Source organism: Malurus melanocephalus, unplaced genomic scaffold (assembly GCF_030028575.1).
Source record: "Malurus melanocephalus ecotype Western Australia unplaced genomic scaffold, MMel_1.1 scaffold_94, whole genome shotgun sequence".
Classification (NCBI taxonomy): Eukaryota; Metazoa; Chordata; class Aves; order Passeriformes; family Maluridae; genus Malurus; species Malurus melanocephalus.
Window position 1 is genome coordinate 528205 of NW_026623326.1, and position 20366 is coordinate 548570.

Consider the following 20366-nt stretch of genomic DNA (forward strand, 5'->3'; position numbering starts at 1 on the left):
GTCCTTGATCTGAATTGCTCACATTCATGGGTTTTATTAAGTGATCCAACATAGGTAAAGACATTGTTTGAGGACATAATTAAAGAAGAACTAAATTCTGGAGAAAAAAAAAAGTTGAATGTGGAGAGAAGGAAATAGCAGAGCAACCCTGAACTCTTTCTGTGTGTTCAACAGCCGATTATACAGATTTTTTTTTTTTTTTTCTGGGGCCTGTTAAACTCCCATTTCACCTTAGTAGAAAGGAGTGGCACTGGGCTCACAGCACCCTCCACTGAAGGCTCTTAAATTACAAATAAAACATATGAAACCTCCTCAGTTAAACCTCATCTGACAGAGGAAAAGACAGAGACAGAATGTGCTCAAAGTCACATTCTCTGGCACAATCGGGAAAAACTGCCAGAGCTGTGATGTCCTGTCCTTGGTCTTCACCTGCCAGTTTGCYATCCTGTCCCAAGAAGGTACCTGGAATAAACCCAGCCTTGCCTTCAGGAAGGGCAGGGGAGAGGGGACAGGAGGCAGCTGTCCTATAGYTCCCCTTGGTCACTCTGGGCCCATACATTACTCATGTAGTAAACAATCTCATTCTTAAAGGATTTCTCACTGGACACAAGGATGCCTAGGGGATGACCTGGTGTTACTGTGTGGTGAAGAAGGACAATAAGGAGAACTTGGAGACCTATTGTGATGGTCTTTGCAGCTCCCCTGCAATGAGTGGCGTCCTTTTTCAATGCATGCTAATTTATAAATAGCCGCGATTCCGCTACTCAGAGAAAGCTTTTGTTTCTCCTTGTACTCCATATACGTGATACTCTGCAGTGCAGAGCAGATGTTTGCACCAGATTCTGCTCCCCTGGAAATGGGCAGTAGAAGACTGAGAGGCGAGGGGTGAAATAGCATCAGGGTTATCTCTTGTCCTCAGCTCAGAGCTCCTGTTACAGCCAGTCTGAAAGGCCAGGAGACGCCCTTGGACTTAGCAGCACAGTCTCGAGTGTATGCCTGTGCCCCTGCTGGAGATGAACATCCTGTTGTTTGCAGAGTCCAGTTACAGCTAAAGCTAAAAAAAAAAAGTATCTGTCTGCATAAACAGGAATTTTCCTCAATTGCAGGAGCCAGCAGAGGACACTGCTTTGTCTCCATCTCTGAAAGGGCTGAGTAATTGTTTGTTTCCTTGGTTTTTTCCTTTTGCTGCCTTCTTCCAGCTCTATGACTTTGGTGGCACTTCTGGCAGAAGAACACTTGCCATYATTTCCGTTTTATCCATATCCACCAGAGGATTTTGTTTTCCAGATTGTTGCTGCTGAAGCCACAGCAATAATGCTCCTTTAAAGTATAGCTTTACTTAAGGGAGGGAAGAAACAAAACCACATGACAAATTGGTCCAATTTATCACAGCAACAGAAACCTGCAATTCAGCTCAATGGCCCCCACAGGCCAGCTTAGACAGCATCAATATTTAATGACCTGAGCACCACTGCCTTCGCAGCTCCGGCTCCACCTCTGCCCCTCCCCTCCTCACAGGTACCCCTCCATCTTGTCACTCCAACAGTGTGGAGAGCATCCCCAAAATTCCTCTGGGTGAGCAGGGTCTCTCTTCAGCCTGCCAGGTCAAGATTTCTTGCTAACCCAAGAGCACAGCCCAGACCTGCTGGGTACAACCAAACTCTGCCCCTTTTTCCTCCTGGCTGGACTACACATRCTGCACATTTATGCCCAAGTAACAGCTCCAGGCTTTCTGGGCATGCCTGTGGTCTCTGGAAAATGGGAAAGCAGGAGTAGGAATGGCCTCTYCCAGTCTTTTTTTGGGTGACTGCATAMCCCAGACAGGACTGTTCAYTTGGTAGCAAGCTGGAGATSTCTTCTGTTCAGCTGTCTATATCTRTTCCCATTATTCAGGCAGGTGTATTTTATTCTAGAATGAGCTGTAGTGAAATAAAATGCCAGCAATGTGTCCTGTGGTTCAGGAAGACTTGAAAAGAGGATGAGTCAAGCTATRCCAAATGCCTCCCACTGTGAGCAAAGGGGGGCATCAGAGGAGTTTRGGAATCTCTTTTACAGGGCCCAGGCTCCAAACTGGCCAAAGCAATTGGCATCCAAGAACATCTCTCAGCTCCACCCCAGCATGTGGCCCCTTTCTGGCTTGCTCTGCCTGGGACACTTACAGGAACAAGTGACAGCTTATACAGCTACATATGGCCATAGGCATGTTCCTTCATGGCTCTCTTGCCTCAGTTTCCTGGGTCTGTAAAATGGAGGTGACTGCAATCTCCTGGTGACAAGCACAATGTGAAAGAAAACAGTTTTATCAGGACTGTGCTGRCCAGAGGAATTTGTGCTGCTGGACCAGCAACTTGAATGCCTCCTGCAAGACAGCATCTTCCACGATACTCTCTGTTCACTTAAAAAATGCCACAATTTAGCAAATTGCATATTCCAAAGGGGGAGTTATTATCCACTACCTTGGCAGCGTGTGGCAGAGGCCATTACAATAAATGGCTTTWTGGGAAGATGGCTCTCTAATTCACTATGTATTTAACATAGGCCATGGGGGCTCAGCTCTTCATGTAAGAYACATCCAGCAAGGCCCTTTTGTGACCATCTCCCTGCACTAAGGAGGTGTTAGAATAAGTGTGATTAGGAATAAACATAACAGTGGAGGCTTCTGTATCAAAATAGTGTGGGTCAGTGGCTGCACAGTCGAAGGGACAATGATGTGCACAGGACTCAGGTATTTAGGAGCCAAAAGCTGCCTTGCTGCAGTTCATCCAGAGATGCTGGGCCATTTCCAGTGCCAGAGCTTAGCTGCTAAGGGGTAGCTTCCATCCCCTGGAATGCTTGGTGACTGCCCCCCAGACCCTATGCTCTTGTAGTTTTAGGGTATCTGTCTTGTTATGGGCATAGTTTAAAACTAACAGCAGAGCTATGCAGAACAATATGTAACTCAACAGACACCTGCAAGTGCCCTAGCAAATATTTAATGGATTGTTCCACCAGTTAACTGTCCAAGAAAGGAACTGTGAGCCAATTCAGTGCATTTCAAATCACAGTTCTGTTAAAAAAATTAACAAAGAGCACAGCTCTTCCTCCTGGCAGCCATCCAGTTATTAATTTCTATGTATCAGCTGCATCTGAATGGGCTTGGTCTTCCACCCACTATTTCTATTTATTTGTTTTCCATTCATCTCCACTAAAATTAAAACTCAAAGCCTTCTAGCCAGAACGGAAAACAAACATGCTGAACCAATACTGCTGCCCACATATAACCAGCAGAAACCACCGCACTTTTTCCTYCTCAGCAGTGAGGCAAGATCTGATTTTTAAGACTCTGGGCCTTTCCCCTGAAAAATAGCACAGGCACCTATGGCATTAGCACAGCCTCAAATTCTTGTTAGACACAGCAGGCAGCACCCTTTTAGATCYTGACTGTAGGTGTTTACTGTGCTCTAGGTCACAGTGACTGCAGAGGCCCCACGCTGGAGACCTTTTTGGATTAAATACCTTCTACATGGTTTATGAAGACAGAGCTGATGGTCCAGATGGTCACACTGGCTGAGAGTTTATGGATCAGGATTAAAGGGAGGGGCAGGGACTGCTGACATTCTAGTAAGGGTCTGCTACAGACTGCTCAAGTGGGAAGACTGAGCTGACAAAGTCCTCTACAGACAGACAGGAACAGCCTGGTGCTCACATGAGTCCTGGTCCTCTTGATGGATTTCAACCACCCTGATACCTGTTAGAGGGACAACACAGAGGGGACAGACAAGCCAGGAGGTTCCCAGGATGCACTGCTAATTACTTCCTTCTCCAAGACATAGAGGACCTAACAAGGAGAGGTGTAATGCTGGACCTTGTCCTCATCCACAAGGAAGGGCTAGATGGGGAATGYGGAGCTCAAGGGCAGCCTTTCCTGCAGTAACCATGGAATGGTGAAGTTCAGGGGTGGCAAGGAACATGCGCAGCAARCTCACTACCCAGGACTTCAGGAGAGCAGACTGGCCTCTTCAGGGCCCAGCTTGGTAGAATACCCTGGGACAAAAGCCTGGAGGGCCCAGGAAATCTGGTTAATATTTAAGAATCACCTTCTCCAATGCATCCCAAAAAAAGAGAAGTCAGGCAAAAACACCAGGAAGCCTTCATTGATGAACAAAGAGCTCCAGGACAAACTCAAACAAAAGGAAATATATAGAGGGTGGAAGCAAGGACAGGTAGTCTAGGAGGAATACAGAGAAAGCACCTAGCCTTCCTTGTGTTGGTTTGATTTCTTAWTGGTGTCTCGGTTTGTTCTGGACCCATCTGTATTTCCAAGCACACCATCTAATAAAATGTTTTGCTACAAAATCCCAGTCTTTTACAGTGGTCTGATTCTTTCTGCATCCCAGCGTACATAAGAACTGAAAAGCCAAAGGTTATGAACTTACTTTTGAAGTGATACAAATTACAAAATACTCTCATTTATAGTTACAGTATTTAAATCCTATTTGCAACAGCACAATCAAYAAGATCCAACTGTTGATGTACAGGAAGGGATTCTTACTAAGCAAAATGTACTGAAATAAGGCTTTGCTCTCTTTCAGTCTTTTTTCCTTCCTTAAAAACATACAAAAGTGAGTGCATAGTGCTAGATATGGGTTTGGTTGAATACAAAATTCTTTTCCTTGTTACCTAAAATTATTTCCTTCCTCCAATRAAGAGAGTTTCCAGTTCTGTGTTTACGGCATCGTCAGGAATTACAYTGTCCTCCATAAACTCATCTCCAAGCTTCTTCCACCATGGCCAACGTGTGTATTTCAGCATAGTGTTGTGAGTTTGTCTTGCCTTGGCAGCCACAGGCATTGATCGACTCATAAAGGCACCAAGATCTTTTTCTGTGGTCTCTGCTAAACCTGGAGCATCTACAAGAACAAGAAGAGTTGTCTGTATTTTGTTTGTGGTTTTATGAGTATTAAAAAAACCAAAAAGGAGCACTACCCTCCCACTTCCCACTGTCCTAGGTCACTCCTTTCCCCATGCAAGCATTGCAATTTTATGATTACAAGATAAATCACAAATCTGATTGGAGAGGCAATCCAAATAAAGGCTAATCTGAAAAAAAACCATAATGGGGTAGAAAGAAGAAAGGGGAAAGATGGACTGCTTCTTTCTGGTGCAGTGGTGATATCCACCAAAAAGATTTTTTGTGGAAATACAGCCTCAGAGCATCTCCTGGTCATTACTGCTGGATCAATGCTCCTGGTGCACTGTGACATCAGCACAGTGTTCTCATTGCCCTGGTGCAGCAGCACTGTGAATTCCCTGCTTGGGGGACCCAGCACTGTCAGTGCCATAGAGTGTTGCTGATTTGCCTGCCTGAGGAGTGATGAGCTGCAGTGACACAGCATGTGACAGACTAAATAATGGAATTCAGTAACTTGTTGAATTCTGCCTGGCTTGGGTGCTCTCTGGTGGCTGCAGTTTGCTACTCTTGCTCTTTCACACAGCCACTTGTCTGGCATCAAGACAGCACAGTAGTGAATTCTGTTCCACATAAAGCCAGCCCAGAGAAAACGAMARCATGGAATTCACAGCTCAAAGATTTCCATCTTTTTCTGGAAGGKTGAGAGTGTTTTAGCCAGCAGCTTACTTACAACACAAGAAAACWAACCAAAGCAAAAAAGTAGGTGTAYAGATTGTGTGAGACCCCCTTTTTAGAAATTCTAATGCCTTTTACAGGGCTATTGCTTTTCTTGTGAACACATCAGAGAGAGAYTTTCAGCAGAAGAATAAGACACTCCTCAAAAAACAGGTGTGTATACTTAATGCACAGCAGCACTTGGATAATCTCTAACAAAGCCTGACTCTCAAGATAAGGCATATGGCAAAGGAAGAAAGACATTTCAGTTTTGAAATGAGGCTTTACCACTGCTCACTCTAATTTTCCCTCTAAATTGGTTTAATCCAAATAGTAATCAAAGCCATGATCAGAGCAGTCACATACTCATTAGCAGCTCCACATCGGTGTTGACCTGAGCCAATAAAGCCTCTCTCCGCTGTGCTGCTCTCTGATCCAGCCTGCTCCTCAACAGGAACTGTGCCAGCTTTGCCTGAGCTTGCRTATGCAATTCTTTACTCATTTCTTCTGACATTTGGGAAGCCTGGAGGAAAATAACAGTTTGTTACCATTAGGAGCTGGTAATTTTAAATCTTYTGGGGGCAGAATAATGCCTGAACAAGGAATGCAAATGCTGTTCTTAATTGTTAACTTAATGATTTTGCTTCCTCTGCAACTCTCTCCAAAGTTATCCATCATCATGTATATACATTTTTCAATTACAGTTTGCTTTGACATTTTTTATTAGATTAATGGTTAAAATCKCCAATATCCTAGTGCCTTGCTGTCAAACAAGCAGGGTTAGTACACACATACCTCAAACGGATTATCTTGATCAGAATTTATGAGGCTGAATATATTTCATCCCTACAGTATTTTATGTTGCATCATTAATGCAAATTATGAAATGACTAAGAAACAGACCGGATGCAATTTGATGTAGTCATCCACCTTCTGCTGCAAAGCTAGTCTCTGCTCATCAGACAGTCCCTTGGGTCCTTTCCAAGGAGAAAGAGGTCGCCTCCTTCTTCGTTTCTCCAAGAATTTACAAACCTTTGTAAAGTACATATGAGAATATCACAATCACAGACAGAAAGTTAGTCTTCTCACTTTGTATGTAATCAATCAGTGAAAGAAAAAGGTTTCAATACTGCATCTATTAAAGCCTAAATGCAGCTATGATGCTGAAAAGACAAACACACACGGTCAGCATGAACACTAAATAGTAAGTAACAACACTCATAATAAGTTACTGACTCATTTGTAGTATAGTGACATTCCAGCCCTAGGTTTCAAAGAAGCAGGTTTCATGTTTTAGTTACAAGACTGTATTAGGCTTTGTAGCCTACAAGGTTTAACCCTCTAAAGCAACTTGTGCTTCTAGATTATCATCCTCTGAGTAATTTTTAATAAATTATGGCAACATTGACAGTAAGAGAATAMACAGAATTTTATGAGGCATCACAATAATCCGCTCAGTCCTATCAACTGTTAGAACAAAGTATAAATACTTACTGCTCTCTGAATGATGATAGCTGCCTTATACTCCTTAAGAGATTGCTTCTGCTGATGAAAAATTCTTCTTGCTCTATAGCCTCGCCAGAATCTCTGGATAGTTAATGCTGATTTCTCCTCCATTTCCTCCATGTATTTATTCACCTGACCTACAAAAGCAACAAAAACCCAGTTACAAGACTGTGCCTTAGGTTCTCTTAACAATGTACATAGTTAATCCTAAAACTAGATAGTACCAAAAAAACTTGGGTGCTCTCAGTTAAAAGCCCCTCTTTCCCCAAGGTCTGCTAGCCGTGGGCCAGGGCTTGAAGTTCATAGCTGCAATGGAGTTTTGTGACACAAGAAAACTGGCTCTCCTTTCTCCTGCACCATTTTGAAGGCAGCAGATCTGATCAGTAGTTACTGAGCCCTGGGGGAATTAGTATGTTCTCTTTCAAATAACTGGGTCAGGAAAAGAGACAGTAAGACTACAGTCCAMACAGACATGCAAGATTCAGAAATAGATTTGGGAAAATTGTTCCTAAGGAGTCCCAGACAGTTTAATCTTCTGCTATAGTTTAATATAAATCATACTGGCATGGACAACTTCCAGTAAGGCCAGCTGTCGTTCATGGAAGAGCCTCATGGCCCTCTGTCTCTGAAGTTGCATTTGAAGTTTTAGAGCTTCATCTTCCTTCTGTTTTGCTAAATGCTGCAGCTCCTGTTCCCTTTTAGCCCTGCAATACACAAATACATTAACAATTACCTCAAGTTGTACATTTCTTTAAAGTATCTCTCTTTTTCTTTGTGTTAAATGGTCCGGCATCAAGAACGAAAATCCACAAAACAATCTGCTATGCCAGCTGTTGGCTGCRGAATGACACCAAGCAATCAGAGGTCACGAGCAAAATAACAAATTGCCACACTATCTATAGTCATAAAAAACCCTGAGCTGCTCTGTGAAATCAAAGAATAARTCTTTACTTAGGATAAAGTTTTAAAGATCCTGAAGGAAATGATACTTCATATGAGACACTCACAGCCAGAATGAACTGGAACAACAATTTTGATTCCATCATCTGAGGAAGAGGTAAAACAACATTAGCCATCTGCTCCAGTATGCACCTTTCCCAGTCCATCCATCAGCATGCGTGGCACCTGCTTCCCACAATACTTATCACTGTTTTTGTACTGACTGCAAGAGTAGATCAGAATGTTGGCTGCCAAGTCTCACTTCTTAATTTTGGAGGGATATTTTTACTCCAGAAAATACAGACTGACACATTTCTTCCATCAACTTTGTTAAGAGAACACTAGGAAAGAATTTTCTTGCAAATTCTTTCCTGATCTGTTCTAGATTTGATATTAGGATGTTGCCCTGCTGTGCACTCAAAAAGACCCAGCAGAAGTTTCACAGATGAGATGAAAACCCAGCAACTGGACCTGGAGTGTTTAAGCTAATAACAACATATATATCAATGATGTACACAGCAACATATCAATATAGAGACTAACTTACAAATACTTAATTGACTGATGTATCAACACTAATAATTAGTGAGACCACTTGGCCATGGTCTCAGTGAAGTGTGGGGAGGTGTGAGTGAAGGCTTYCCCTTCCTTCACGCCCCTTCTCATCCCTGTGGACCCAACATCATCAGCAGCTTAGGGTCTGACAATGTACAACTTTTCCCCACGACAAGGTAACAGTGGGACGAACTTCTCTGCTTCTATTGCAGCAAAATCACTTCCCCACTCAGGGCCCACTGTGACCACTGGGCCCACAGCCCTGAGTTCTGCTRTCCTCTAGCACTTTTCTGAGGACAATGGAAGAAGTGCTTAAAGCACTAGGAAAGAAACCAATGGACAGAGCTTAAAGCATTAGGATAGAAACCAACAGACAGAGCACAGGCATAAGGGATGCCAGAGGAGGAAAATATCCACAGCCTAGAATTAATGTCCAGCAATGTTGCTATTGCTGCATGGCACATACTTCTAGACTCACAGTACTACTGAGCTATTTGTGTGTTTCCCATCACTAGTATAAATTGARCTATAATTTTTCTACCAACCACACTTTCTCTTCAGTCTCTATAACACTTTATAACAGTCTCTATAATCTGACAGACCATAATCCTTTTACAGCTGTAATGCAGACTTGAGGTGTGCCCACACACCTACCTACCAAGAAGCATCATGATACATACAATTATATCAGAGTGGTTTCAAGGAAACTGTAGGTCTTCAGCCCACACATTTGCRAAAATTAGAGCTGTAAATGTTTACGGTTTTAATTCAGGCAATTAATATTTTAATCCAAATATTATATTTCTAAGGTGAATGAAGTCACAGGATCAAACAGAACTTTTAATGATATTTTCTTGATAAAACTATTAATATTTTGCCCATCGATTTTTATCAGTTTCACTAGGTTGAAAACTACAAAAATGTTTCATGAACTTCTCAGATGCACATCTGTGAAACCAAGAGTGTCTGTCAGGTATTTAAATGATTCTTTGATACAKATTCTTTCCCAGGTAGTCTGCAAAACACATGGTCTTCTTCATCCTCTGTTTCTCCTAATGATAAAATGTATTTCTTGCACAAGACCACACTGTGACAGGGAACTCCCTCTGAACTAAAGTAAAACATACACAGAGTAAGATCCAAGCTTCCTTCAGCAGTTCATGGTGCAGAGCAGCCTCCCTCTGGTCATCTTATTATAAATGTAAAATTGTTTCATTTTTGATGCATTATTAATAAAAAATATTGCCTTTTTAAACATCTTACAATTAGCTATGTAACAGTGAGCTAACTTCAAGGAGTGACTACAGACTTTAACATTCACTGAAGAGTCATTTCTGACACCAAAGAGTTTCAGAAGTTTATAACTTGCAGCGTTTAAAATCTTCCTCTGCAGCTGCAGGTGAGCAAAGTTTGGAGTTTCAATCTCGGCAGTATTTAACCACACTTGTTCTAAAATAAATCTGTGAACATAACCAGAACCTGACTGCTAAAAATTAAAAAGTYCTCTTAAAAGCTCTTCTAAAGTCATGTTTACAGGGTTCCAAACGCTATTTTTCAGCATAATGCTTAGAGCAGTTTTGACCTAGACAGAAGAAAACCAATACTGGCACTGTATATTTACTGTATTTGCTCAGTACACTGGGGACTGAGTGAGCTATGAACACACAACTGTAAGGATATTACTAAGTTTCCATTCCTCTCAATATTAARCAAACACTTTCAAAAATCCATTTAGATGGACTCAAGAACTACTTAAAAGGCACACACTAATGCTTACAATATCAAAAATATCACACGRGGGAGTCAAGCAGCTTGGTGATTGCTGATTGTCTCATCACCCTTKCCCTGCTGCTTGTCCATGTTATGTCTCAGCCAAATCCAAATTTTCTGGGCTGTGAGTTTGGCTTGCAGACTTTCAAGGTGCCTGATGAGGGAAGGAATATTGGCTTCAAGTATGTGGTGGATTTAAAAGGAGTGACAAGGATGTCTGACTGCAGCACCAAAGTGCAGTGACCACTGACACTCAACAGACACACTGCTTGCCTCTGCAAATCTTTCAGAATTTAAGGATTATACTTAGATAGCCCAATATCCTCTTAAGGCCAGTCTAGACAACAAAGCATAAGTGTTGGCTTTGTGCTACTTTGGTCACAATGCAATGTGATTTGACAATGATGTCTAAGATCTATCTATATGTGTATTTTATCTATATGTAGTAATGAACAACATGAAAAAAAGTAAAAAAAAAACCAAACCTGCTGTGCAGCCTGCACTTGATTTAGATTTCTTAACCTATGTTAAATTCATCCTAAATTTCTCAAAAGAGTTAGCCTAACATGTGCTAACATTACTGCTGAAATATTTTTCAAGTGAGACAAGCATTATTTACATAGCTTCCTTCTTCTGYGCTGCTGCAAGGCAGAGGATACTATTTCTAGTAACTGAAGTTACTCCACTTCTGAGAGCCAAAGACTTCAAAAATTAATGAAGAACAAGGTCTTGCAAAGTACTATACTGAGCAAGTGCTATGGGGCTTGGTTTCTGCAGCACTCTGGCATGTGGAAGGTCCATAGTAGCTCAAATTTAATTTGCAGGGCAATTTTGTGTCAAGTTAACTATGAACCAGTTAACGGTCCTCTCACCAGGACTTAATTTTTTAGTGCTATTTAGTGCAATGCCATGCTACAGTGTGCCACASTTTCAGTTATCCATATGCCACAAATTTTAACACATAAAACATGAAAGCATCACAGAAGTCAGTTTTTCATGGAGAAGTCTGGCAGCTGGGAAAGGGACAGTTGGAGCTTTTGGCACCAGAAGTGGAAGTTTGGTACTGCTGAAAAAGCACATTGTTTGGATGTTTCTGCTAAAAAATCTGTAGTGAAAAAGCTCATATTGGCATTACATTACCTTCATGTTTGAAAAATAACAGCTGACTGGAAAAAGGCATCTTCAAGATGAAGGAACACTTGGTCAGCCCAAAGTTGGGGCCTGGGACATGGGAACAAATTCTCAGGGAAGCTATATCCAGAAAGGACAGGAAGGTGAATGGGAATAGCCAGCATAGATTTATGAYAGGCAAGTCACGTTTGACCAGCCTGATTGCATTCTGGGATGAGATGAGTGGCTCTGTGGATGCAGGGAAAGCAGCGGATGTGATTTTCCTTGACTTTACCAAGGCTTTCATCACAGTCTCCCATGTAGGGCAGGAGTGACACTCAGAGAAACCTCCACAAATACAGAAAATGATTCAATAGAAACCAYATGAAGTTCAAATGGGAAATTCTACACCAGGTACAAAATCACCTCATGAGCCAACACAGGCTGGGCACCAACTATCCAGCCAGCAGTTCCAGTGAAAAGGAGCGACAGGCTGGACACCAGCCAGTAGTGAGTCCTTGCAGGAGCAAAGGCTATGGCTTAGTGGGAAGATTATTTGGCTTTACTTGGCACACTTRGAGCATTGGTCACCCTCTACTGGAACCCCCAGTGGAAGACCAATACTGACCAATGGGAGGGATAGAAACTGTCAAACAGAGACAGTTAGGGCTTATGGAATGTAGGATATGTAAGGACAGGCAAATCTGTTTCTTGCTACCTAAAGAAGCGTTGTAGAGCAGACGCAGCCAGACTCATGGGGGTGCTCAGAAGAAGGACGAGAGGTGGTGGTAAAAAGTGAAACAATGAAATTCCCACTGCTTGTAATGGAAGAATTCTTCACAAGGCAAATTGTCCAGCACAAGGAAAGGGATCAAGAAAGATAGTAGGATCTCCATCCTTGGAAACCTCCAAAAGTGGATGTGGCCCTGAGCATCCAGATCCCGTTTTGAGGTTGGGCCTACTTCAAACCGGATTGAATTAGATGACCTGAATTTTCCCTGTCCCTCTGTGACTGGAAAAAAACCCAGCCCAAMCCAAACCTTCTTACTAGCTTTTATTCTTTACTGTTTTTCATGAAGCCATACTTTTTACCTGAAGCTTCTCTGTATGGTGGTCACTGCTCGGGGTAGCTTTTTCAGCCTTTTCCTTGTCTGAAATCCCCGCCACACAGCCTGGATTATACAAGCTGCTTGATGCTGCTTCTGAAATTAATAAAACAGTTGGTAGAATATTTCTATGCATATAAAACCACTTCATTACTGTTTGCATAATTGGACAATCTCAACATTTGGCCAAAACCCATTGGTTTTCAAATACATCAAATTGGGGAATTTAAGGTCTTAGAAGACAGTTATTATCATGAACTCCATACTTGCCCTAAAGGCAGCTAAACTGATCACCTCTATTGATGCTCTCTGTGCTAAACAAGTTAATCTATGGCACAAATATATCTATATAATCAATATTAGAAATTTGTATTTGAAACACCTGAAGCACTTGATATTTCAATTGGTGATTCAACACAAAACCTACACTTGAGATGACAGAAAGACAAGTTTGGAGAAATAGTAGCAGGAAAAATGCTACATTTGCAGTATGATCAGAAATCACTGAAATGGAAATATGAAAAAAATAAATTCTATTCTTAAATGGATTTAAAAAAAAATGCCACAAACTGAAACACGAAACTGATCTGTTGAAGATGAAAGCAGGTGTCTGCAAACATAACTCTGATTTTCTTTAAAGTATTGTCTCTGACAAGCCTGCATGTMAAATTTTTTTTAAGATGCTCATGAAACACACATTGTCTCTTTTATTGGAAATACAGTCCAGGTGGTGTTCTTACTGCACATTTTCTGTATATGACTTCGTTCTGTGTAAATGCTGGCTAGAATTCAGAGATCTAAATTTGTAACACTGATGTGAGAAAAGCAGATGCAGTTATTTTAATTTTATAGTTAGCAAAAAAATTACTTATTTTTCCTCCTATGGGTATATTAAAATCTATGGCAAATCTGCACAAAAAGGCAATCTCTTGAGTCACAATCCCGTATCTTAATCACTGAGCAACTTCTTAAAAAAAAAACCCACAATAAAATAATTTTTTAAAAGGCAATTTAAAAAGGAATTAACATAGTGAAACAATAATACAGGTTTTGAAAAGTGTCTTCAAMGTGATAAGCAAATCCATTCTAAACATACACAAATCCCATGTAAATAGGATTTCACATCTAAACAGGATTTCACATCTGAAAGTCTCATTAAACTTCATCACCTGCATTTCTCCTTTTCCATTGGATTGTTCCAAATAGAGCAGGTCCAAGAGTTGATTGAGCTCCCTATCAAATCCTTTGCCAGTCCACTGTTTACTTAAAAGCCCTTTTAATCCTAAGAGAAAAAAAAGAAGCTAATTCACTAAGGTGAATTTTTCATTTCTGAATTTCAAAGTAACAAGCTGCAAGTCAACAAATCAAATCTGATTCTGTGTGCAAAGGAATACTAGAGCTGAACACCATCAGCCATCTTTGAGTGACAATGCACAAATATATCAAAGAATATCTGGTGCTCCAACTATCACAGAGAAGTATTATCCAGTAATTTTGTGTATCCGAGTCACCACATTTTGGAAAGACAATGACAGTTAAACACTTCACACCATCACAACAGCTTCCCAAGAATCCACAATGTGATACCAGCCTTAGGCACACGATACTGATTTCATACTACAAAGAATGCCTCCTCCCTCCATCCTGTAKGCAAAAGGGTGGCAAAGCCATTCATCTGGTCCAGAAGTTTATCTGGCAGGCACCTCCCTAATATGTAGTCAGCACAAGTGCAAAATAAGGGAATTGGATGTTTTTGCCTAGCATTCCCACTTCTTACTGTCCTTGTCTTTAAAGAACTGAGACTGCTTACAAGTAGTTTTGACCAGCAATAACATCCAGAATATAAAAGACCTGGCAAATATATGCCTCTCCCTTAGTCTCCATGGGCATGATAGAGTACAAAGGGGTTTAATGAAGCTCCCTGCTAGGCTAGAGACAGAAACATTAAATGGAACCCCTCATTGAAGAATGAATAACATAGAACAAATTAAACACATACTCAGTCTCAGCATCTGAAGGCATCAAGACAAAATGATAAACTCATTTCATGAATTCTTGGAAAGAGTTCATTCYAATCACTTGGATATCAAAAGACACTCAGCTCCTGGATAACTAAACAGCCCCTACCAGATGAGCAGACCTGCACCAGCCAGGGTCAGAAGCTCAGTCTAAGTAAAACTTTCACGTTCTGGATTAGTGAGCCTTAGCACTGTGGCAGATGTGACACAGAGCTCTCTGACTGTGGCAGTACAGGCGCTTTGCCAGTGGATCCCTCAATAACCAACCTGCACAGGGAAACAAAGAAGTAAAGCCCGTCAGGTTGGAAGTGACAAACAACAGTTTCAAAAGACAAGTTGCCGCCTGCAGAGTCCTCAATGCACAGAAGAAAATAAATCTAGGAAACAGAAAGAGGTGTGGTACCTTAAAGTGCAATGAAAATGAATAGGAGGGAAAAAAAAACAAAGCAGCACCCTAAAGTGCAATGAAAATGAATAGGAGGGGAAAAAAAAACAAAGCACCATGGCACTGCAGTTCCACCTGTACTGGAGAGTTATTGAACAACAATGGGAAACCTCTGTCTTTTTATTTTCACAGGGAATGTATGAGGAGTCTCAGTGATCAATTCCATGCATGTTTACAAACCTTTGTAGCGAGCTATGAACAACTGCACAAGCTGTTTGCAAAACTTTGCCACCAACAACAGCAGTTTTGTGGCAGCACTTCCTACAGCAGGATTGGTGGTAGACGAAAGCTTATAAACAAGTTCATCCAAAACAGAGTGAAGGGTCTCTTTATCAACTTCAAGCAGGACAGAACTTTAAAATGAAGAAAGRAAAAAAAAGGGGAGGGAGAAAGCAGTGTTAATTAAAAAGTATGAGCTTTTTAATAGTGACTTATTTTCAGCTATGTCACACTACACAGCAAGCCAAGATGCCTAGTTAGCTGGACAAGGAACCAGTCCAGGCAGTGCTACTGTTTCAATCAACTAATTCCCACCCCCTCAATTTAAGAAGATTAAAACACCAGCTTTTTAATTTTTTTTCAATTTCTACAACAAAGACTAGGGGAAAAAAACCCACCCAAAATAAAAGACATCAATGCTTGCATGTGAAAATGTTTTATTTTATCAAGCAGTAATGAACTAAGTTTTATATTTAAGAAAAATAATGATATGAAAACAACTAACCTATTGATCCTCAAAATATTGTGTAACATAAACATCATTATAATTGCTGTTTCAACATCATCTGTTATTAACAACTGCAGGAAGCGATCATTTTGCAGTACTGCAAAAAAAAACCAAACAAAAACACGCAAACAAGAAATCATGCAATCAGAACCAGACTTGAAAATACCATAAAACAAATAAGTCATATGCAATAGCAAGTAAAACTAGAAACTATTTCTGGAACAAATGTCTTGATTTATAATTCTTACACTGAAACTTACTGAGATAACTAAACTACTTCAATATCCAAAAAAACATGCTTAACCTTGTTTTTTCTGCCTTGGACATCCCTCAGGCACTGATGTTGCAATGGAATTAAAGCTTTAAAACCTTTCATGTTACACTTGTACCCTTTTCTGACAACAAAAGAGAAATTAACACTGGGACTACAATATCCGAAAAAGTTAAGGACCTCAACCTTAATAGTTCRTTACCCCAGGTTATTTAATGCAAGTCCACTGATGCCATTAAAAGCACCATCTTTTTTATCCCACTGTATCATTGGCTCCATATTGAGTAATTTTTCTGACCATGTGTGTTTTTAGTTACACATCCTATAATCCTTAGGTTTTTGTTCAATACTAGAAACAAAACCAAATTCTGTTTTTTAAAATCAGKGTGATTAACATTGGTTTAAATGAAAGCTTACTTTGGTCAAAAATATACAGTGAAGTTTGTTAGACATTTGTAAAATTTCATGGCAAAAATTTCAGAAATCTGTCCAACTCTACTTGTCAGGGCTAGCAAYGTACTCTCATCAAATTTCTGCATATTTTAATCACACACAGGAAAAGATCAACTGTCTCTCATWAGAAAAAAAGCCCTGATTTTTTAAAAGGTATAGACTTACAAAGGGAAATTACAGGATGACACTTTAAATATTTGTCTCTGAAAGACTAGAAGAGGAGCCCTTGAGTATCTCCCTTTAGTGGATGTATGCCATTGTAGATAGTGGTGTTGAGCTGACTACTTAAAGAGATTGATTTACCATCTACTCCAGTTTAGAAGACTAGGTGAAGACTAGCTTAAGAATGGTTCTTGATACTTGTTGCCATAAATAGATGTTCAGGTGTTCTGTGGATTGACATTTCCCTTACCACATGCTGCTAGTTGAATATGCCCACCGATCAGCCAGCAGATGGCATCAGTTACTATTTGGAACCAACGCAAAAAGTCTTGTTTTTCTTTATCCTAAACAAAAGAGAAGTAGGTAAAAACATGTGTATGTATCTTCAGCAAGGACTTCAGCTTGATGTCATGGGAAGGTTTGCATGCCTCAGGCATCTGGAGACCAAACTCCACCAAATTTCCAAATGAGGTTGGCGAAACCGCAGGAACTAGCGAAAGAAACCCCAGCTTGTAAGACCTTTGAGATCAGAGACAAATCAATAAGATCTGAATATACTAGAAATATAAAAGCATTCATTCAGAAAAAAAAAAAAATCACAACCAGGACAGAGAAATCTTGTTTACTCCTTAAAAATATTTGATAGCATAAGGAGGGATAAGAAGACAAATAATAGCTCAGCAAATATGCATCGCAGATTAAATTAATTAAGTGCAAAATACATTGCTTTAAAAAAGGGGCGGCGGGCGGTAAGGTACAAAAAGGCCAAGGACACAGTTAAAATGAAAAAGGTTCCTGAAAATYGGTATGGTGAAGCTACAGAAACACCTCCTAGTTGGAGGTCTGGGAGCAAAYACCACACCACTATTAAGCTGAAATTTGATCCGTTTGCCAAACAGACTACATTATGCATTTGCCTGTGATAACACTGGACTGGAAAAAGACATAGAATCAATCATAGAATGGTTGGGTCGGAAGGGACCTTAAAGTTCATCTTGTTCCAACCACACTGCCATGGGCTGGGACATCTTGCACTAGACCAGGTCGCTCAGAGCTTTATCGAGCCTGGCCTTGAACACCTCCATGWATGGAGCATTCACAGCTTCTCTAGGCAACTTGCCCCAGTGTTTACCACCCTGACAGCACAGAATTTCTTCCCAAYAACTAATTTAAACCTCCCTCTTTCAGTGTAAAGGCATCACCCCCTATCCTGTCACTACATGCCCTCRTAAGAAGTCCCTCTCCAGCTTTCTTGTAGCCCCTTTAGGTACTGGGAGAYGATATTTCTCCTCAGAGACTTCGCTTCTTCACACTGAACAAGCCCATTTCTCTTAGCCTTCCTTCACTGCAAAGGTGCCCCAGTGCTATCCCATAGCCAGTAAGAATTCAGCTTTGAACATGTGAATGCACATACAGATGCACATTCCAGTATGTATTCCAAGTGCGAGCCACAGGCTACTGGAAATCTGGAATCTTGGTGTGKGGAACAACAAAGTGGCTTTTGACAGTACCACACTGCTGACAAATGCTGTTACAAAGCACATGCATGGCCTGCTATCTCCCGCATTAATTGAGAATCCACAAATGAAACCCTGGGAAGCCTGTTCCTAAATCCCTGGTGGAGCCCCAGTCACCAGTCAAGGTTTAACATTGTATTTGGTCCTTACTGACAAAGAGAGAGACAAATTAACAGTAATAAGTTATCTGCTCTGTGCWTTGGCAACATGTCAGTTTCTGAGAGCTATTTCAGTACTTCCCTTGACTTCAAAGACTTGTACAAAAAGCAAATGAGAGCAGAATAAACTTCAAATCTCTACTGGTAGAGTGGGATTTCCAAAATTCCACTGAGCAAGCACCAAGTCTGGGTGCCCAGTCACCTCTCAGACCACGAAGTTTAAAAGCCAAAGTACTAATTATAATGTAAACTGTATTTGCATTCAAAAGAAATCTTTGCCCACAAGCATGACTCAAGTAGCATGTAGGATGAGACATAATAAGAAAGTATGGGGGAAATTATATATTGTGGATATGAGTCTCCTGGGATGTCATTTAGGAAGCTTCCTTCTTAAGCACTAAATGCACTTCTCAAGTATTGGACTAAGAGAAAATATGTTGTTGCACTGATGCTTTCTGAGAATTGATTGACTGTGGTGTCTATTACAATACTCTGTAGGAAAACTAAGTGCAAGAAGTCAGTGAGCCAAGAAATGAGATAATATGGGGAAACAGGGCTATTAAAAGAATCTGTCAGAAGTTGGTTATTTAAATTACTCATGGGTTTTTGTTTGTTGGGGTTTTTTTCCTTCTGATTCAAGAACTCACAATGCTTCAGAAACATGAGGGAACCTAGCTGGGCAAAACCCTTCCTCTCTGCAAAAAAAGGAGGGAAATGTGAGAAAATGTTTAAATCTATAAATTCATGAAGTCTGCCTTTGGCATTCTCCATGTGCAACTTCAGAAGCAGTGAGCATTCTTGGATTTTTTTTTTGTCAGTTATAAGGCAGAAATTATATGACAAAACAGACTTCAACAACTCTGATTTAAAATCTTAGGACTTCCTAAACCATTTTTTTAAAGCTGAATAAATCAGTGAGAACTAAGTCATTACAAAGGCTGAACTAATGATATGCAAAGTTAAGACACTACCGTGGCTGGGATGSTGCCTTTTGTAGGGCTTTTTTTTTCCTCTTATGCTGCTGTAATTCTTCAATGCTTCTTACAATTGCACTCCTTCCTCCCACCTTTAAACCTTGTGAAAAGTAGTCGTCAAACTATCTAAAYAGGCCTATGGTAACAGACTGACTTTGCACAAGTCATGGAGCAAATGCTGCACAATGACGGATTTCGTTTCAGAGCTCCAAGGCATAAGAAAAACCACTGCAATTTCTGGAAGATAAATTTTCATAATACCATGTTCCTAGAATAATATCCTACTTATCCAATATATAACTTGGAAAATTTTGCAGGTGTTCTCTACTCTTTTAACTCAGAATTTTAAATACCTTGATTGCACGGATAAATCGTGCTTGCAAGCGTTTTCCCAAAACGAGTAGGGTGTCTACTGATGAAGGAAGAAACTTCTTGTAAAATTCTTCAGGATCTTCTTTCACCTCTAATCCTACACAACAATGACTGAAATGAGAAAAAAAAAGTGAAAGGGGAAAAAAAAAATCAACCTGAATAGCCAAAGTCCTGTTTGAACAGCTTTGAATGAATGTCACGTCATCAGAGAAATGCTTCACTGGCATGGGACAATTCCCCCCTGAAAAACAGCTCACTGCTGTGACTGGCTCCAAGGTGGCTGCCTCTGAGGAAGAGCAATCACTCACAGGTTGGAGACCACATTACTACTTATTATGGCATTTCTCAGTTAAAAACATATCCAAGGCACTTTCTCCTTTAGCTTCATAGAATCTGTTCAGGCTTGTTCCATATGCTGGAAAAGGGCTCTGATGGTCATAAAGAAGGGGGAAAAAGGCAAAATAGAAATGTAGCAGAAAAGACTGATAAAAGAAGCCTGATGATGAAGAGGGCTACATCAGGCAGTGAAAATACGTATAAAAAATACATACCATAAAACCTCCAGTGAGCCTGTCTACAACATTTCTCTAACTAAGGAAGACATGTGGGCTAGAAATCAGTTCCTCAGATCTCAGCTCTCCTRTTTCACTCACCACAAAYATGTAGGTTGTTTCTGGA

At 40.6% G+C, this 20366-nt stretch overlaps 1 protein-coding gene across 6 annotated transcripts in view; it reads right to left on the reverse strand.

Annotated features, from left to right (window-relative positions):
• The window catches only part of IQCB1 (IQ motif containing B1), a 23890-nt gene continuing 3524 nt past the window's right edge, over positions 1-20366 (reverse strand). For 4 of the 6 annotated variants that reach the window (XM_057368552.1, XM_057368553.1, XM_057368550.1 and 1 more), the window contains exons 4-14: positions 19670-19799; positions 16918-17011; positions 15779-15878; positions 15235-15407; positions 13761-13873; positions 12578-12687; positions 7673-7815; positions 7100-7248; positions 6509-6637; positions 5972-6128; positions 4582-4889 (exon numbers count right to left, since the gene is read on the reverse strand). In XM_057368552.1, coding sequence (XP_057224535.1) covers positions 4666-4889; positions 5972-6128; positions 6509-6637; positions 7100-7248; positions 7673-7815; positions 12578-12687; positions 13761-13873; positions 15235-15407; positions 15779-15878; positions 16918-17011; positions 19670-19799 — 1522 coding nt within the window. In that variant the 3' untranslated portion in view covers positions 4582-4665. The other 2 variants (XM_057368551.1, XM_057368554.1) reach the window with 2 other exon arrangements.